At 38.3% G+C, this 21203-nt stretch overlaps 1 protein-coding gene across 1 annotated transcript in view; it reads left to right on the plus strand.

Annotated features, from left to right (window-relative positions):
* UNC5C (unc-5 netrin receptor C) overlaps window positions 1–21203 on the plus strand; it is a 345841-nt gene that overhangs the window by 254151 nt on the left and 70487 nt on the right. Inside the window, exon 4 of the mRNA XM_069485492.1 lies at window positions 8709–8812. Coding sequence (XP_069341593.1) covers window positions 8709–8812 — 104 coding nt within the window. The remainder of the gene's footprint in view (window positions 1–8708; window positions 8813–21203) is intronic.

The raw sequence follows: 21203 nt of genomic DNA on the forward strand, positions 1-21203 counted from the left end.
TATCATGAGATACCACCTTACCCCTATCAGAATGGCCATTACAAAAAATAAAAAAAAATAGATGTCAGCATGGTTGCAAAGAGAAAGGAATCCTTATACACTGTTGGTTGGACTGCACATTAGTACAACCTCTATTGAAAACAGTATGGAGATTCTTCATGGAACTAAAAATAGGCCTACTATTCATTTGATCCAGCAATCCCACTACTTCTTCTACCCAGAGGAAAAGATGTCTTTGTATCAAAAAGACACCTGCATTCTAATGTTGATTTCAGCACAAAATTCACACTTCCAAAGATGTGGCATCAACCTAAGTGCCCATCAGTTCATGAAAGGATTAATAACATGGTATCTGTATACCATGGTGTGCTGCTGAGCCATAAAAGAGGATGAATGAATGCCTTTTGCAACAATTTGGATGGAACTGGAGACCATTCTCCTAAGTGAAGTATCCCAAGAATGGAAAAACAAACACATGTACTCGTTATTAAATTGGAACTAACCAATGAGCACACATGTGCACAGAGGGAAGTGGAAAATCAGTGGAAATTTCAGTGGAAATCAAGCAGGGGAGAGGGGCAAAAACCTACCTAATGGGTACAATGAGCACTATTTGGGTAATGGACACAGCTATCACTGTGACTCAAGCATTACAAAAGTGATCCAGGTAACCAAAAACATTTGTACCCCTTAATATTTGACTGGAGGGGATGGGGGTGGGGGGAGGGGATGGGTGCATACCTACATGATGAGTGTGATGTGCACTGTCTGGGGACACGCTTGAAGCTCAGACTCGGGGGGATGGGGGAGCATGGGCAATATATATAACCTGAACTTTTGTACCCCCATAATGAGCTGAAATAAAAAATAAAAATAAAAAGCTGAGTCATAACTTAAAAAAAATAGATTTATGTCATGATCTACTAGACATATACCCACTTCCTAACACCCACAAACACACGCAAATACATGTATGTGTACATATATACATGCACACAGATAATACTGTGTATGATACATGTAGACATTTTCTGTTAACTCAATTTCATACTTTTAATGTCGGCTTTTACTATTGTTTATGGAGGAACAAGGTATGTAAGAAAATGACATATTGAATATTTATACATATGAGTAACCATCTTTCATTCCAGAACTCTTTGAGCAAATAATAGGTACAGTTTGTAATAATTTATTACATGCGTTTTGTGCTTTATAATCTTCCAAACCTTTTTCAAATTCAGTATATATTTTAATATTTACAAAACTCTAAGAGGTCTCAAAACAAAGAAGTGGTCAACACTAATAATGTAATATTCTGTTTATATTTTGTTCTTCTGTGGAATTTAAGGATTTAGATTTCCACTGGGATAATCTATTGAAGGGTATTCATTGAAGAATTCTTGACTTCATAGTATCAGTCTAATAAAAAAATACTGTATTCTAATCTTTCTGCATCATGAGGTAGATAGCATTGGTGAGGGATTAAACATTTTTAATAAATGCAAATCATTTTTTAAAACTTAGAATAAGAATGTTTCTCTTTTACAAAGACAATAGTATCAGCAACCTGCCTGCTTAAATAGCATAGGGTGATCTTTTTGCTGATATATTAATAGTCTGCTTCCCAAATCAGCAGGGCTCACAGGTGCGTAGATGATAGTGTTGCGTATTACACTCAGAGGCCAAAGCCATGGCCTCCTCAGCCTTCACTTTGCTATTATAGGGCCACACTCACCCTTTTCAGAGTTGTTCAACAGAGAAGGCATGATTCTCTGCCCCTTTTGTAAATATGCACATTGGCATGACAGGCTTCCTTGCGTGCTGTCTTGGGTAGGCATTTCCCTCCATCCTCTCTGTCCCGCGGAGACAGAAAATTAGTATTTTTGTCAAAGTAGCTCTCAGTGCATTTGCAATTATCAGAGCTTTAATTTTCATCTACTCTTCTGGAGTATATCACTCTCTGGGATGTATACAAAGAATTTACTAACATTTTTAATATTAAATCTTTTGGAATCCACTCCCCTCCCCAATTTCTAACTCTTCCCTATACCTGTAGATTCAAGTGTCCCAAAGTTCCGTGGAAATTGTTCCGAGTGGAGTATTACAAGTTATTCTTTTCAAAGATGCACCAACTCCTAGACTTCAGAAAAATAATTGCTTGTGTTATTTCTCTTAGATACTAATGATTGCAACCAAAAAGCACCTTATTACACAAAGGATAAGCTTTTTTTCCCCTAAAATGCATATTTAAAATATTAGTCTAGTCAGTAATAGGTCCTTATAGCAAAAGAGTTCTGTAAAAACATCCAGTCATTTATTTTTGTTTTACAAATGCGGAAAGCAAGGGCCAGAAAGTCCTCCTGTCTCTCAGTTAGTTTGCTTTTCTGTTAACCACATTGTCAAAAAGCAGAGTGAATGTTTGCAGAATGCCATGAATCACTGTTTCCCACATCATAGATAATTTATAACCACAATATTACTGTGCAAAAAATAATCACTGAAAGCATCAACATTTTACAATAAAAAATGAGATATTGTGTGCACATGTGTGTATTCAGAAAGACTTTCTTTGATTATATATAAATGGTAAATAGAAATCCATATCGTTTCAGGTCTGATTCTACGTCTGCTAATTGGATTTTGGGGTATGGCTTTAGTAAGCCAATACTCATGTTCTTTAAGTAAACATCCCTCTGAATGCATGCATACGACAAAAGCTGGTTTTTCTTTTAATTGGTAGAATCCGTGACTCAATCAGAGGTTAGGCCACGATGACTTTGCAAAAGTAATAATCTAGGTTATAATGAAAGGACTTTGTACTTATTTTAGTAGCAGCCTGAGAACTAATGGAAAGAAAACAGAAATGTAGAATCCTAAAGGTCTTCCAAGGGCAGAAATTCATCTTTTTTCTTTTTTTTTTTCTGGCAGAAATACCCACGTTACTCAGCCATTCTGTTTTCCATCTAATGCCTAGCTGACAAGTGTCCGTTTTTTATGCTTATTCATTCGTCATCCTTGTGTGCGTTCTGCCTGGGAGGCATCCGGCCTGCCTTCGATCACATCTCTCCAAATGATAAAGGGTTTGCTTAAAACCTTCCCCACCCTCCCTGTGCGAGCCTAGCCGCGGAGGATGCTCAAATGAGCAGCTGTCTCGCTACATAGCTACGATATATCCTGCGCTCATTACACAACCTGAGAGTGAGCAAAGAGGTTTTATGGCAGGAATTAAAAGCATTGTTCAGGAAGAAGTATTGCCTCGTGGGGAGCTACCTGTGAGATCATTTTAGAAATTAGATACAATTTATATAGAGTTTAAAGCCAAACCATTCAAATAATTCTATGGTATTCGATGAGGGTTTAGTTAAACCTATCTCTTTGAAGTATATGCCTCTTGGTCATGACCATTCTCAATTAGGAAACTAAAGGTCTACTTAAAATGTGCCTTCATTTAAAAACTATGCCAAAGACTACACCATATTCTAAGAATTATAGCATGCTGCACTCAGACCTATTGCCCCTTAGTGATGGTGCTGAGTTTTGTCACTATACTATTTGGGCAAAGAGTAGTAGGTACTCAGAGTGGCCATTTCCCCAATTCCTGTTCCATCCTCAACACAACTTGGCTTCTACTCCCCCTTCATTCCTAAATTTCCCAGACCAGTGACAACTTCTCCGCTCTCTGAGTTCCTGGCTGTCATTGTCCTGTCGACCTCCCCACTTCTTCAAACCTCATTTTGCCCTTGACTCCTCTGACATTTCTCTCGTTGGGTTTTCTCCTACCTCTTTGTTGAATCTATGTCATTGTGGCTGGCAGCTTTTCCTCTTAAACGTTGCTGCCCTCTTTTCTCTACGTGGCCTTCTCTCCCTGGTGATGTCATCTATTTCCAGTGCTTCAGCTCTTGCCTAGACAGTGAAACACAAGAAGTCCGACCAGGACGTCTTTTCCAAGCTCTAGACAAGTGGTTCTCAACTGGGGGTGATTTTTCCCATCAGGGGACATGTGACATGGTCTAGAGTCATTTACTTTGTCGTGGCTGGGAGGAGGTTCTCCTACTATGCAAAGGACAGCCCCTCCACAAGGAATTATTCAGTCCCCGAAGTGAAGAGTGTTGAGCTGTAGACACCATGATCTAGACTTTTCCATATGAATGTCCTACAGATTTCACTAAACATGTCCCAAAAGAAATGCTTTCTTTCTCTCCACTTCATTGAGCCATTTCAATGATACCATTTCATTGAGCTTTGATACCAACTTAACAATGCGGAAGCTAAGAATATAGCATCATCTTTGCCTCCTGGAACTCTCCAAATACCTGTTCCTGAAGGTATAATCTATTTATTTCCAGAATTTCCTCCTCCTCTTCCCGTCCACGATCACTAGTTGAGTTCAGGATCTCATCATCCCTCCCGGTCTATTCAAATGGGTCCCTCACTGATTTCTGTTTCTTTACCCCAATCCATCTGCCACTCTGAGGTCAATAAGACATCTGATCTCCCTCCTTTGCGCTCAGGAGCGTTTAGAGTTTGCCATTCCTTAGCGCAAGGCAGAGAGATTTTCATCAGCAGACCTCAGCCTACTTTCTAGTCTTGGTTCTGTATCTTACACATCTTCATCCTAAGTACCTGATACAATATCTGCCATACGAAGGTAATTCATAAATATTAAATGACATTGGTTTATTTGGAACCATATACTATGCCTCACTTTTTCTTGTTCTTAGCCCTCATTTTGTAATATCCTGATTAATTTCAGTGAGAGTGAGTCAATATGTCATTTAATTTGAGAACTCATTGCAGTCATTATGTCTTTGCTCTACCCCACATCAGATGGAAGTTCTTCAGAACCATTTTGCACAAACAAGATACACCTTGTCGGGAACATTTTGTCCCATGAAAGTCATTCATTGCTGTTCTTTTTATTGGTATGGGGTGTCTTGCCAAAATTTTATCTCAGTGGAGATCAAAAACCAAGAGAAAGTATCACATCAGAAGAGAAAGTTTTTAATGTTTTTGCTGGAAGGGAGAAGATTAACCAAAAGTGATATCAGAGGGACGTGGGATGGAAAAATCTGGAAAATCCAGGGTCAGCGGGTTTTATCGTAGCATTAGTTATTAATATTTTGCTGTGAGTCTTTGGGTAATTTGGCAAATGTGTTGTTCATATGTAAAATAAGGACATGGTTTACATAACTTTCAGGATAGGATAACTGTGGATTCTAAATGTTCATTTCCATAAATATACTCAATTTATTGACAACAAATTGAAAGTGCCCTTCTGATGGAAATTGTCACATTGGGAGAGTCTGTTGTCTTACCTCAGACCTTCCTAGATCCATAAATTTCTCATAACCCCTATAATCTTAAAGGTTTTTCTTCTGCCGAGAAATTCAACAAAATGGCAGCTGTGTCAGGATAGATTTTTTTTCTCAGTGCATTTTTCCAGGTGGTTCTTTCTGGTTGGGCTCTAATGAGGGATATACTTCTAGTGCTTCACGTTTCCACCCATTAGTTCAACAGGCTGAAATGGTGCTTTCAGATTCTCATGGCTTTATCAGGGATGTCGGATGGTAAGGCTGGGGCATTGATTTTTTTACTAAAATTCACTGGATAAAATTCTAATAACTTTTTATTGGAAGGAACTGAACTGTACATGCATGAAATAAAATTTTTGTGGGCTTTTTAAAAATGCTGCTTCAAAGCTCTAAGACTGAATTAATTTTTTAACTTTAGAAATTATATAAAATTTATATGAAGTTTAAAGCCAAACCATTCAAATAAAATAAGTATATGGTATTCAGTGATGGTTTAGTTAAAACCCATCTCGCAAAGTATGTGCTTCTGATGTGTTTAAAATGACACACTGGTTTCTAACATGGTTATGTCCACCTATAACAGTTTTTAAAACTGAGCTGCATATTTCTGTTAACCATAAGTATATAAATATATAATTTGGTGCTTGGTATATTTGAGTAGAAATGACTAATCTTCTAGCTGAAGATTGGCCACATGATTAGATGTAGAGATATTTCTGGAATCTTCTCAATAGTTACTCTTTCCCATTCCTTATATTGGAGACGTCACAAGAAATTATGTTCCTGCTTTAAGAACTCTATTCTGTTTTCTACTCTGAAACAGAATGTGGCTTTTGAGTATTGATCAAAAGATTCCAGGGCTCTGGTTCCAAAAGATTCCAAAATGGCAGCAGAGAAGCAAGGTGGCTTCACTCCCGCCCCTCCCCACAGAAAACCAAACACAAATATGTAGCACTGAGATTATCACCAGAAATATCCCAGCATAAACGAGACTTCCATATGCATGATGCCTGTCCCCACCATTTTGCCCAGCACCAAGTGTGTGGGAAATTTCCCCCCAACTCACTGTTGCTACATGGGGAATAGAGCGATTTAGGTTGACAACCAGCTTCCCCATCATCTTAGGTTCCCGAACAGGACACTTGTCCCTGCCTTAACCCACAGGAAGCATCTCCAGTGTCTCAAGGGAGAAACATCCCTGAAGACAGGCAGAGGAAAAGGGAGGAAGGCTCTGGAAACTCGGTTCTGTAACTTGACCAAAAGAGATGCCAAACCAGAGTGGGTGTTCAACAGCACCACACTGTATGAGGTTCCTCTCACAGGTCCCCTGGGCATGAAACCCCCAGCCAGCCTTCCCACACTCCTGGGATATCCTCTTTGAGACCTCCCCTATTTGGGAAGGGTAGTGCTGTGGTAATTTCCTAGAGCTGAGGCAAACCTGGCTCAAGGCACAACCTAGAGCCAAAAAGGAGGCAGTGACCTAGCGTTAAAGAACCTCTAAGCTGGTTGGGCCCAGTGGCTCACGCCTGTAATCCTAGCACTTTGGGAGGCAGGAGGATTGCTTGAGTCCAGGAGCTTAAGACCAGCCTGAGCAACATAGCAAGACCCTGTCTCTACAAAAAACATAAAAATTAGCTGAGCATGGTGGCACACACCTGTAGTCCCAGCTACTCAAGAGGCTGAGGCAGGAGGATGGTTTGAGCCCAGGAGTTTGAGGTTGCTGTGAGCTATGACGATAGCTCTGTTGCACTCTGGGAGACAGAGCAAGACTTTTGTCTCAAAAAAATAAAAATATAAAAGAAACTCTAAGCTTAGAAGCAAAATGGCTGTCTAGAGAGGCCTGGCATTTGCTCCCCACGCAAGGGACCAAGACAAAGAATAAACAGCTAAGATGTGACTAGAGTGTCAACAGGAGAGTACTGGAGTACAGTGGGGTGTACAGAAGTCCAGGGGGGCAGTGTGGAGGCGACTGGCCAAACCAAACAATCGGATTTAAAAATGGGCAACTTATCTGACTAGACATTTCTCAAAAGAAGACATCCAAATGGCCAACAAATGTAGGAAAAAATGCTCAACATCACTAATCAAAGAAATGTAAGTGAAAACACAATTGCGTGTCATCTCACCCCAGTTAAGATGGCTGTTATCAAAAAGACAAAAACTAAATGCTGGCGAGGATGCAGAGAAAAAAGAGCTCTTGCACGCTGTGGGTGGGAATGCAAACTAGTACAGCCACTGTGGAGAGCAGTATGGAGGTCCTTCAAAAATCTGTAAGTAGAACTGCCACATGATCCAGTAATCCCACTACTGGGCATTTATCCAAAGGGGAAAGGAAATTATATCTGCGCCCCCGTGTTGGTTACAGCACTATTCATAATAGCCAAGATACGGAATCAACCTAGGTGTAAACAACCAATGAATGGATAAAGAAAACGTGGTATATATACACCATGGAATACTATTCAACCATAAAAAAGGAATTAAATCCTCTCATTTGTGTCAACATGGATGGATCTGGAGAACGTTACGTTACGTGAAATAAGCCAGGAATGGGAAGTTAAATACCACGTGTTCTTACTCATCTGTGGAAGCTAAAAAATGTTGCTCTCATAGAAGTATAAAGCAGAAGAGAGGATCCTAGAGAATACTAGAAGGGTAGGGGGAAGGGAGGGATGGGGATAGATTTGTTAAAGGATACAAAATTATAACTACACGGGAGAAATAAATTCTATTGTTCTATACCACTGTAGGATGACTATATGTAACAATACATTGTATAGTTTAAAATAGCTAGAAGGAGAATATTGAATGTTCTCAACACAAAGAAATGATAAATGTTTGAGATGATGGATATACTAATTACCCCGCTCTGATCACCATACATTATATATATTAATGTATAGAAACATCAGTATGTACTCCATGAATATGTACAATTATTATTTGCCCATTAAAAAAAATTAAGAAGATTCCAGAATTATGACAGCTTTAATAGTATTGATTGCGAGAAGAGAGGAAAATATTTATGTACATAAGGGACTCTGTATATAAATAAGAATCATGAGAATGGGTTTTTTTTAATTAAATATGTGATCATCATAGTTGATTATTAAGAAATGCTAAAGAAATGCAATTAAGGGACTTCACTAATTGCTAAAATGAGCAGTTGCAAAAGCTTCCATTAAAGTTTAAAGTAGTAATAGTGCATAGCCTCTGAATTTCGTAATTTCCACCATATAGAAAACAGTCAGACTATGGTGTAGTATTAACAATATGGGGATAAAAAAAAGTGCAGTGACATATAAAACACTAAGCCAGGAAATTATTTTTGCAATTTATATAAATTAATAAATGATATTTAGATTTGACATATATTTTATCGCCTGTACTTTGCAGATCTACGGAAGACATTTGAACAGGAACCCCTAGGGAAGGAAGTGTCCTTGGAACAGGAAGTCTTACTCCAGTGTCGACCACCAGAAGGGATCCCAGTGGCGGAGGTGAGTAGCAAAACTTCTTTGCATGTCGCATGTGGCACTTGGGATTCTAACAGAGGCCTGCCCCATGGCTAATGGCGCAGCGAATTGGGGTTTGACGTGATGAATGGTCGCTAATGGGGACTAACTGCTGGCTGCTGGCAAAATAGATTGATTGGGAACTGATTAATGACGTGGGAGTCAATTAGAATGCCCCGCCGGACAAAGCCACAGGCAGCGTGGTTTAATTTTGTCATTCTCTTTCAAGAAATCAAAAACACACTGCTTTATTTTATCTGGTATTTATCACAGAGAAGGTAGGACTTAATAATGTGCCCTTAACTTTTTTATTCTTGATAATATACCAAAAATGAGAATGTTAAGAAAAGTGTTTGTGTGTGTGTGTGTGTGTGTGTGTCTGTGAGCCTATACATTACACATGTGTGTTTCCTCTTCCGTGATGTAATTGTGGACATACCTAAAAGCCATATCCACACAGCATGAATGAAAACATTTGAGGAATAAAGCGTGTCCATTAGCGTCATTGATAAGCTTTCCATCCAGTTCTTCATTTTCATTTTTTTTTGTTTCGGCTAAAACAAAGCGTATTCATGGCTCATGAAGTATTACGAATCAGATTGACACCATGACTTTTCATTAGCACCGAACAATACAGCGCCCTTTGCAAATGCCTGTGTCTAGGAGATTGGCCTCCATGGCCTCCAGAGCTTGCATGCTCTCCTGGACATGCTCACCATCATCTTAGAGCACGCTTTTGAGGAAAACTAATACTCTTTCATTTGTTAACAAATAATCCCAAACTTTAAAAAATGTTACCCTCTACATGATTATTAAGAGACATCTTTATATGCATACAACAGTATTGCCCTAACCAGTGTCCTACAAACCCAGGTACTCTTTAATGTGACAAGTGACATAGCTGCCAGTTTGCTGGTGGTACATTTTAGCCTCTGAACTACATTGCGTCATTGAAAGTTTTACTCTTGATTGATAGCATACATGGAAAGAGACAGATTTCAGTTGGTGCAATTCAGACCTGTATATGGGTCAGCTGATTTTTAAAAAATCAAGCACTGAAATTGTGCCTATCTATTAAATTGAAAAATAGTAATAGACACACTTTCAGCAGTGTCCAAAAAGTGATTCAACTCATAACGCACTTATTCTTTGATATCTCATAGTTTTTCAATCTTTTGAAGATTGAAGCAAAAGTTGGAGTGAGCTCAGTTAGCTGGTCCCATGACAACAAGCTCCAATATCTGATTGCTCTTTCCAAATTAATAATGGTAATTAATAAATTGAAATTTTAGGCCAGGGGCTTTATGAAACAAATCCATTTTTCTCTTTCCGCCATTCATCTCTCTCTGAGTCAATGCAAAGACTCAACAGAAATTTTAATGAAATTGCCTTTTTTTACGTTGAAAAGAAGAGAGCTATTTTTGCCCTGTAATTGGCATCTCATGCCAATTGTATGAAAGACCGTTCGTGATTGTAGCTATTTTATTCAACAACACCAAACCTTATCTTCCAGCCCTGAGACACGGTGCCATTTAGTGTGACTAGAAAAGAGAAAACTTTTCTCTATTGGGTATTTCATTTTGATGATTACAATAGTGCATATGTCTCCTTAATGGTATTTCTAGAATTTTAATGCCAACTTCCTCCATTAAACCACCTTAAAGACCAAAACATATGAGCAACATGAGTACCCACAGCCTTGTTTTTACTCAAGGTTTCTTAAAGGTAACTGATCCCAGCAAAGACTTTCCTGGAGGAGATCCTAATAATTTGTTCTTTTTTTTCAGTCTTCTCAACAAAGTAGTTCACTTTGTCATAAAGATTCATGACTGCAAACTAATTGGCTGTGAATTCTATTTGTATCATCACTGGGGAAGAGACCAATTAACACTTGGCAAGCTCCAAAATCATATACCCATTTGACATTCAAAGCACTATATTTAATGTGTATTTCTTTTTCGCTTTTCTTGAAGTCAGAAGAGAGATCAAACACATGCTCAAGAGCAGGCTAATAAATTCCTGTGTAGATTTCTTTTCTTTTCAACACTATTAAAATCGCCAAGATCAGAAAGCTAATGAATACCTTAACATGACACATTACAGCTGCCATTTGCTCAAAAGGGGCAGATAAATTAAAAAGGAAGGGATTGAAAGGTACCTTGGTGAGTTAAAGGATTATGTGATCATTTAATTTTAAATATAAATGCCTTCATTATTTAATATTTCATTTGTTTGTTTAAGGAATCTTAAAGGATAAAATAGGATAAAATGAAATCTTGCTCTTAAAGGAAACTCGGCAGGTAAAACTCATGTGTTTTGTAAGAGTTAGCATCAGTCCTTAGGCTACCAGGCCAGACTGGGTATGTGCTCCTGGGGTGGTATCCAAGGCAAATGATTCTGAGAAAGAGTCAGATAATAAATGTTAATGAACACACGGCTGATTATAAGCATACGTCTAACAATCCAATGAAGGAAGTTCATACTTTGCAGAATATCAGGAAGCAGTAATTATCTCCCATACTGTCCAAATCAGTAAGTTTTTCAAGAACTTTTGTCTTAGTTATGATAGCACCACTTTGGGTGCAAATAATAGCATAGGTATTTCTAAGGTAATAATATTTCCTTTCTCCCCTATTTTAGCATTCTTAGAGTCTCCACTATAGATAAGAGAATGCTACCTAATCTCCTTACAGAACTCCAGGTTTTAACCCAAGCATTTAAACCATTTGACTTTGAGCAAGGTATTTTAAAAGTTTTTTGAACTAAAGTTTCTTCAATTATAAAGAGAAGATGATAGTATATCTATGCAGAGTGTGGTTATGAGATTTAAATGAGATGATATATACAACAATCACTTACAACATGTCAAAAGAACTCAAGAAATCTCAGCCATTATTAATGCTGTTATTATATAATTTATTAATCCACAGAAGAATGAATTCAACTTTTTGAGTTCAAAATTCTCACCAAACACCTTGCCCCTCCACTGGGCACTGGGGGGTATATCTAGGGGAAGCTTCCGTCTATGAAGAATCGCCAAGATACCCTCCTGTGTTCTCTACTCACTTGCTTTGATGGGGGTCCATAAACACTACACATTAAGATCATAACGTGAGCTTTTCTAAAGCAGGGAAATGCCCTTTCAACACTATCAAAGGCCTTGTTAATGTCACTGTCTATAGCAGGTCACAATGTGCTGCTGTCCTTGCTCTGATCATTAAAGTCACTATTATTCATTTTGTCCTGATGTTCTCAAGACACTGGACCAACTCATATTTTCTCCCAAAGAGGAAATTTGGCCTGAGGCTACTGTTGGTAGATCTTTTCAAAGCCCAAAAAAAGAGAGTGAGAAAGAGGAAGAGGCCAAGCCAGGATTCCTTTTGCTCCATCTCTCCAGATTTCAGAGCTCTAGGCTCACCTGCTCCTTCCTCTGGTCTCCCTAAGCTCTTTCTTTGTGCCTACGGATGTTATTCAAAATATTTAGTAACTGCATGGCTTCCTTAGCACAAAAGCAGAGTCTTGAGGACCTTCTACGCTTTCAGATATAAATCCATTAGCTGCTGAATCACAGAACAGTCCAGATGTTCCAGGAAGCCAGGCAGGGTACAGGGCTAGGGGCACTCAGTTATCTCTCAAGAGATATGGAGCTATTTTGATATTTAACACCTGGAGTGGGTGAACCAGTGTGACTGCCTAACTGGCTTCTCCTATATACCACATTTTACATAGCTCTGACTACCACTTGTGTCGAAATTGATCTGTTTACCCTTCTGCCTGTCTGACTAGAGTGTGATGAAATAGGACAAAAAATATTTTTGTTCATGTTTTTTCTCCAGCGCCAGCAGGTTCTAGGTCACTTAGTAGATTCTCTAAGTGTATTTAACCAAGTGAAAGAAAGAGGCTTTGTCGGAGAGGACACAGAGATTTCACCTCAGGACATAGAACTTTCTAGAAAAAGGATATCTTTCAGCTCTGACGATGCAGCCCTACTGAGAGAACTCAGTGTGGGGTGAGAAACTCCATCCGTCTAAACTTTGAGAGCAGGGACTCGACTAGGACCAGAAAGAAAACAGGTCAATGGGAGATACTTTAATTGAAGGATGATAGGGGAGGTGTTAATAATAATAGTATTATTAAAATTTTAAAGTAAACTAGGTAAAAGAAAAACTAATCCTGGGAATACTCTAAAAGGATATTGCTTAGTTTTTTCTTATAACACTTTTGCTAGCATCAAGCCAAAAATATAATTGTTTTCTTCCAGTTTCTGGTGAGGCATCTGCCTCCCTTCCAACAGATAAACTTTTTCCGTGTCTCCCTAAAGAAGCAAGAAAATTAATAAGCCCATAGAACGGGTGCTGGGTTGCTCCAGTGGCATAATAGCAGCGCTCTATGAAATGAATCCCTCTTTGCTCATTTCAGTTTATGCCTAGAAAATGCTTAGTGTCACGTGGTGAGCTAGAAATATACTCAGAGATGCTTTATTCCATCAGATTATCTCTTTTGGAGAGTCCTGGGACCCAAACACCAATGGATGCAAGAATTGTTGGCATGGCAGAAGGAGTGAGACTGAATTTTTCACTAAAACCTGTGATTTGTTTCACCTCTAACAAGGGGATAATTGCTTCTCTAATTATAATCGGGCTATTTCTCATAGGAGTTTAATTGGAGGAACAGGGCACAATGTTCAACTTATTGACCCAGTTGTGCTGGGAAAAAAAAAAAAAAAAAAGGCCGTCTTATTTATCAACATTTGCATCTCTAATTAGCAAGTGGGAAAATAGGGAGTGAAGTGCAAAAGAATATGGACTATTTTGCTGACTTTAGTCATGATAAAAAGGGAACAGATTTTTTTTCAGCTGATGCTGCCAGGGCAAAATGAGGCTGGCAGCTGGAGGTGCCACCAAATGTGCAGCTTCAGGTGGCTCTCCACCTAATTGATTATTAATACGGCTGCTGAACACTCTGTTTCCTGAGAGCTATCCACGCTTCCCTGCCATCCCCTCCTAATTGGAACCTCGTGTCGATGAATTTCCACGCAGGTGCCTTGTCTCCCAAGCTGTGCTTTGCATTCTTTACAGGCAAAAGAAGTTTAGAGAGAAGAGTCTGAATGGGGAGGAAGACATTGCTTTTACTGCCCAGTAATACCCCTTGGAATTTTCTCCTAGCATGTGTGTAGCAACAAGAAGGGGTTTTAATTATGATATGACTATCAGCGTTGAAAGCAGAATTTCACAAGTATTACGTTGCCTGACTCGTAGGCAGCTTCGAGCTTTGCATTGGTCCAATCAGCATTTGCCACTCGCCCCTTTATTATGGTCATGGCATCCATTTTTCTTCCAATATCTGCCTCTAATAGTTATACATGGAGATCACCCCAAGCCCAGATAAGCATGTAAGCCAAATTAAAGATAGTGATACAATTAAATAGCACTAAGATCCATTTTAAAGCAAAAGAAAGAAATAACAGACCATATCTGACTTCTTAAAGATTCGTGACTTCTGCACTTACATAGTGTTTCCTTCAAGCCTATTGTACAAAATGCAGAATTTATTTTTTAATCATCAATTCACTTATTCAAGAAATATTTATTGTAGGCCCACTGTGTGCCAGAAACTCTTCTGGTTGCAGTAAATACAAGTCCATCGAGTCCCTAGAGGTGGAAAACACAATAAGGAAGACTATTAAAAAGTGAATAAGATATTTTCAGATAATTCCAAGTTCAAGGAAATAAGACAAGGTGAGAGAAGATGATGGTTGGTGAGGACTGGGAGTCACTTTAGAGTTCAAAGAAAGTCTATCCGAAGCGACAGTATTTGAGCTGAGATTTGAATGAAAAGAAAGAGCCCATCTTGAAAAGATCTGGGTCAGAAAGCTCCGGGTGGTGGGAACAGCAAGTACAAATACCCTCAGAAGGAGTTGATGGGTTACAGGACCCAGAAAAAGAGACCAGTGTATCTGAGAATCATTGAGCAGCAAGAGGGGCAGGAAGACATTGAGTCAGGAGGGAAGGATGAGGGTGAGAACATGTAGACATCGTTAAGTGATTTGGAGTTGTCTCTAAACGTGTGAATAGCCATTGGAGATTTTCAGTAAGGAATTGTCATTACCTGATTTATATCTTTAAAATATCCTTCTGGCTGATGCATGGAAAATATATTTTAGAAGTGTAAGAATTAAAGCAGGGACACCAAGTTAAGGGATCTTGCCGTCCCCCAAGCAAGAGAAGATGGTCACCTATCCTAGGGCAGAATAGAAGGGAGGAAGAAAAGCAGAGAAATAAAGAATGTGTATTTTAATTCCTGGGGACGTAAAAAAACTCTGACCTGGCATTTAAATTTGGTTTTATTAAATGAAGAAAATCTAGAATACATTCGGTCTTTTGGGAGAAAGTGAAATCTTTCCGAAGTTCAGCTGACCCATTGGAATAAGTTTTTCTAAATTAGATGGCCTAAAGGCAGTGGTCAGTGGACATGGTCTGTTTTCAAATACACTCTATCTTGGTGGCAATTCAGCGACAGGCAAAGAACTAGCCCGTGCTCATGATCACAGAGTAGGAGGCTTTTTTTTTTTTTTTTTAACTTGAAGGGCCCTTGTTTGTTCAAAAAAGTTTCTGTTTCTTTGAAAGATCTTTTGATTTGGAATTTCTCCTAATGATTCTCCATATGCCTACAGACACTATTTATCACAAAGTTGTTGTAAAAGAAAAGTAGCAGACAGAGAGAGCAAAAAAGCCTGCATTTTCTGACGATCAGATTTAGCAACAATCCTAAACACTTTTAATTGGTAAATAAGAAAAAACGCTGAGAGTTACTTATCCTGAAAGGCAAGTTTGCAGTAAAAACCGGTTAGGAACTAGCCATGGACTAGTTTATTTATCATCCTTTTGCCCTGTAAAAGTTAATCTTTTAAGGGATATTTCAGTACCATTTTGCTCCTTTGGAAGGTGTTATAATATAAAGTTATTCTACTTTGTCTTTTCTGTTTTTTTATTTCATTTTTTGTGGTGGTTCTTGCTATTAGTTGATTTGTGAGCATGCTTTTATCTCTTCACAAGCTTATGTTTTAGAAGTTTTCAGATTTCAAGACAAGTTCGCTTGCACAATATGGTCTCTGTACCTTCAACTCTCAAAAGCAACGAGCCAGACATATGTGCAACGAAGGGAGTGTTGCCCCAGCAGGAGAACAAATTCCCTTTCTTGGCAAATGGCTTCGCTTTGCAAAAGTCACAACTGAGCAAAATGTCACTACAGTTCCCGCTTGCTTTTTTTTTTTTTTTTTCTCTTCTCTGGCTATTTTTTTTTTTAAACCATTCTCTAAAGATATAATTTCAGCTTGTTTAAAGACCAACATTTTTTTAAAGCATAAAAAATAACCATGCTTTCAGAAAGCTACTGAAAGGTGCAAAGTGTATTACACAGTGGTCAACACAGAAGTGAATGAACACTGCTTCTATTGCAAATCTGAGAAGGAAAAAAGCTACACAGTACCCTTTGTTTCTTGGCAAGAGGGAACAGCTAGTACAGGTAACCACAGCAAAGGACTTTCTTGGTTATTTGAAGCACCTGTAAGGGATGGTGAGACACCTATAGCCAGCATGAGAAACCAAAAGAAAATACTGAGATTTCAAACTCTAGAGCAATTGGATCCAAATCCTACCTGTCAAAGTCTACAGAAGGCTTACTAACCATAGATTTCTTTTAGAGTTCTCAGAGCCTTGCTATTCAAATTTCAGTATATAGATGACCTACATGGACATGACCTAGGGGCTTCTTCGAATCTCAGACCTCCCCCCAGACCACTGAATCAGAATCTTAGCAAGATCATCAAAACCAGTCTGAAGTGCTGGTTCTCAAACTTGGAAGCACATTGGAATCACCTGTGAATCATTAGCAACTACCAATGCTTAAGTCCCACCCTAGGGGTGCTGATTTCGTAGGTCCAGCCTGCTTATCAGGATTTTTTAAAAAGCTCTCCAGGTGATTCTAAAATGCAGTCAAGTTTGAGGAACGCTAGTCTGAAGGGCAAGGTTAAAGCAAACAAATACACAAAAATTTAAAATTTGTCACTTCTAAGCCCATCAGTTAAACTTGGCAGACTCCCAGCTTCTAGCTAATGCTCTTTCGAGAATCTTGGCGTGGCTGTGTGTGCATTTGATAATGGCTCTGTAATTGCTTTTCCCATTTGTTTGATTAATGGACCTGTAACACAAGGATTCTGGAATGAACCTCCATTCTCTTAGGTGTGCAGACACTTCTCAGCTCTGCTGTATCTCCCAGTGTTTTGACTTGGTGGGCCCAGGTTCGAGTCTAACAAAATAACCTTTCTCATAGACCTGGATGTTTCCAGCTCATGGTCACTGGACTCACTTTTCATGTTGGGTGGCATGTGGTAGTTTCCCTCTGTTAATTAGAATAAATGTGCCAATTATGTTAACGTTTCTCCCGATACCAATCAGTGAATAATTAGACACAACACATCTGTCTTTTCAGAGGGGAGTAGAATAGGAGAGAAAACTACAAGGTGCTTTGCTCTTTATTATTGACATATATGATTAGACGATTCCTTAACCAATCACAGGGTTAACAAGTTAATGTATGAGAAGGGTAAAGGTGCCGATAGTGACTTGAGGAGCTGAGCTCCTCTCATTGTTAGCTTGGTCCTGACCAAAGTCCAACCATCTCTGAAGGATCTCTGCAAAGAATTTAAGTGGTCTTTCCTACCTTTTCAACAACAAATGAAAACAATACTATTGCTCTGTTGGTAAAATGCAGGATGTCATTTATTTACCCTGAACTACAGAAATAAAATTCTTAAGTAGAAGTATTCAAAACTCTCAAAGACAATTCAGCTTTGTCGATATAAAATATCACACTGAAAGGAAGCACAAAATTCAACCTGTAGGATTTTACTGATGGTATTATAAGCATATGTGAATCGGGATCAGATTATAATTTGTTCTCATTTCTACTCAACTGTTTCTATGTATCTGAACTTTGGAGTCTTCTGATTGATGGGAAATTGATTTTGTTTCTGTTGTTATTTTATAGACATTTTTGGTTCCATTACTTGGCAGGGTTATAGAGAGAGTTTAGCCAAATTATTTCATCATGCATACAATGCCTGTACCCCTGTGCTCATTCAGAAAATATGAAGAAGAGACTTGTGAAATCAATACATTAGTCTTCTTAAAGGTAGTCAAGGCAAATCCTAAGATAAAGCTTTTTGTTTAGTTTAAAATCTAATGTATATCCTTTCTGGCCAATACAGCTCACGTTGTTAACGTTTAATTATATTCACCTGTGTACTTTCATCATCTAAAGATAAATCATCATCATTTGTTGCTCTAGTGTCTTACACTATTGTGGTTTCAAATATGTTGGCCCTGTTGCTTTGTTAGAAATAGTTGATCAGGAAATAACACTGGAATGTCAGATTTTGAATTATTTTTCTTAACGATGCTAATTTGCTTTAAAAAAAAATAACGAACAACACACAGCAGACATTTAATGTAGTTGAAAATAGTTATGGTCGTTAATACTAGTGCCAGACATTTCTAGAAAGCCCCTAATACATGATTCATCCTAGAATACATTCCTTTTGCCCAGGGAATTAGAAGGGGTCAAGCATCAAGGAAGAGACCATAATTGTTTCTTTTTTTTTTTTTTATCACCCTGCTCAAAATATTTGTCTTTTGTTTTTTAATAGTAAAATGTGAACAGGGTTATATTTAATAAAAGACAGCTTTTACTAGCAAACTATGAAAATAATTACTGGAAATAATGTTTGGAAAATAACTCTCTTATCTAAATGGGACCGCACTTTATATACTCTAAATCTAAAAGAACAACTGGAAGTAGAAGTTTTGGAATCTGTCTTAGGTAGCCTAACTTTTATGATCTTTAATTAGATAAGAAGGGAGTGAAGGAAGGTGAGAAAAAGAGTCTGGGAAGTCAAGATTAAATTGAGGATTATAATTTATGCCATGTTAATTAAGAACTATAAATGGATAATCCGTTGGGAATATTAATCTGTTTTTCTTTGTCTTTGCTGATGATACAAATGAAAAATCAGTTTAAACTGAAGAATAAAGTATGTAGGGAAGAAGTAATAGGGAATTTTTGAAATATGAAGCTGTCGAATGCCAGAGTAGCTGCTCAGAAGAAACTATGGAAGCCTGAGCCATGGAAAAACGATCTCTATGTTTTGCTGCAAAACTTCTGTTCCTGACGGTACTTATACAGCCAGTAGTTCTGACTTTTATAAAATAGCAGTAACAGTGAAACTATAAAACCATGCATCTCGGTGCCATAAAAAAGTTGCCCCTTAAATCACACCACACACGAGTAGGGATGACAGTTTTATACACCTTTTCTGGGAACACACAATATAGGATCAATATGCTCCAGTCCTAAAACCTGCAATCAAATGAGGCATCACTCATGTTCATTAATAAAATCATGTTAGTGTTTTAAGAACTCCGTGCCACGCTGAAGGCACCAGTAGAACTGAACGAATGTACTTGTTGGAGGGATAGCTAAACATTTGATGCTTCTGCAAGAGCTGGGAACCGGTCCTCACGTAGGAAGGCTAGAAATACGACATCTCTTCTGGTGCATACACGGGATGGGATCGAGGCTGTAAATAAGCGGAAACTTTTCCTCCCAGGGAAGGACTCATAAACCACCACCTATAGGCCTGTGCAGTGGTAAATTGAAAGTCGGATTTCTCCTAGGAGTGTTTTGGAAGATACTATGAATTTGATAATATGAATCTGAACATATGTACTTTTTAATAGAGGCACTAAGGGGCACTGAATCATCGGTGTTTAAAATACATTTATGTAGATTCCGCTCTATTTGGGGTAAAGTCAGTACTGGGGAAGAGGCAATTAAATGAAATTTATTGACTGTCTCCTAATTCCAGGTGCTTTTCCTTGCATATCTCATTAGATCCTCCTACAACCCTGGGAGGGCGAGTTCTTCCCATGGCACAGGTGAAGATTATGATTCTGGGAGATTGTAGCCTACACGAGTTTGCAAACTCAATTAGTGGGAGGGCTGGGAGACAGAGCCCAGTCTGTCTGACTCCAAAGCATGTTTTTCCCCTTGTAACAAAAAAGTTTTATTGACCGTATGTTTCTGAAATTCAGTTCATTAAAATGATACAAATTGCATATCTGACCTTACTGGATGGCTTTTCCTAAGCTAATCAGATAACATCCAGGCAAAAATGTCTTTGGGGAAAAGTCATTTACTTAAAAAGTGTTACATCGATCTCATCAATTTTCTAAAAGTAAGTAAGCACATTTTATTGTGTTGTGTGTTGTTACTTACACTTCATGAAATAATGAAAATTTTAGAATTTTAGAATGTAAAAGAGGAATTAAGCTCCACTTAATTGAGCTTAATTGAACCCTTGACAACTCCATTATTTAAGAAGAGTAAGACCAGAAGAACCACATTTATAGAGAGAGGACCAATGGGAGGAGATACTGGGATTGACTCAGCACCTATTAGGCTTTTCGTATTCATTGAGCATCCAAATAGAATTATCTAGAGAGTTAGAAATATGAATGGAGCTTAAAAATTGGGACTGAAGTCAGTGATAATTGAGACATCAGTCTTGAGGTGGGTAAATCACCCAGCCAATACGTACAAGCTTGTTCTCAAACCTGGCCACACATTGGTGTCACCTGAGGAGCACTTAAGAACACTAATGCCAAGGCCTTTTGTCAGCCCAATTAAATCAGAAGCTCTGCAGGTGGGATCCAGGCATCAGGATGGCGTCAAATCTCCCCAGGTGATTCCAATGGAATGCAAACACCATAGTGATTTCTTACTCAGCATCATCAATCAACAAAATAGGAGAAGAAACTCTTCTTTAAAGGCAGGAAAATTTACAGTGTTCGTTTTTTCTAGTTTAACTTGTATTTCTACACCATTTTCCTCATAGAATTTTACCCTACTAGAATACATTTTAGGCATAAACATTTGTATAGATCATTATGCTGTACTTCTCGGTGATGACAATTCGCATGTGAATGTTATTTTCGATGGATCACAGGGATCAAAGTGTTAAATTTCTTGTGGATTATCATTAGTACACATTTTGTCTAAAGAACCCCCTAAATGGGCTATAGATTTTAAGAAGTAATCATTTAGCATAAAGACTGAATTTTTATTGGAAATACATCTTGTAATAGGAGAACTGGAATCATCACCTCTTCCCTCTAGTTAGCTCGTTTAGACACGTTTGAATGTTACTGCTGAAATGAGACAGAATATAATCAATTATATTTCTGTCATTTATAATAAGTTAAAATACTGAGGATCTTCTCACACAGAAGTCAACAGGAATATGTGGAGTTAGGTTATG

This window comes from Eulemur rufifrons, chromosome 13 (assembly GCF_041146395.1).
Source record: "Eulemur rufifrons isolate Redbay chromosome 13, OSU_ERuf_1, whole genome shotgun sequence".
Taxonomy (NCBI): Eukaryota; Metazoa; Chordata; class Mammalia; order Primates; family Lemuridae; genus Eulemur; species Eulemur rufifrons.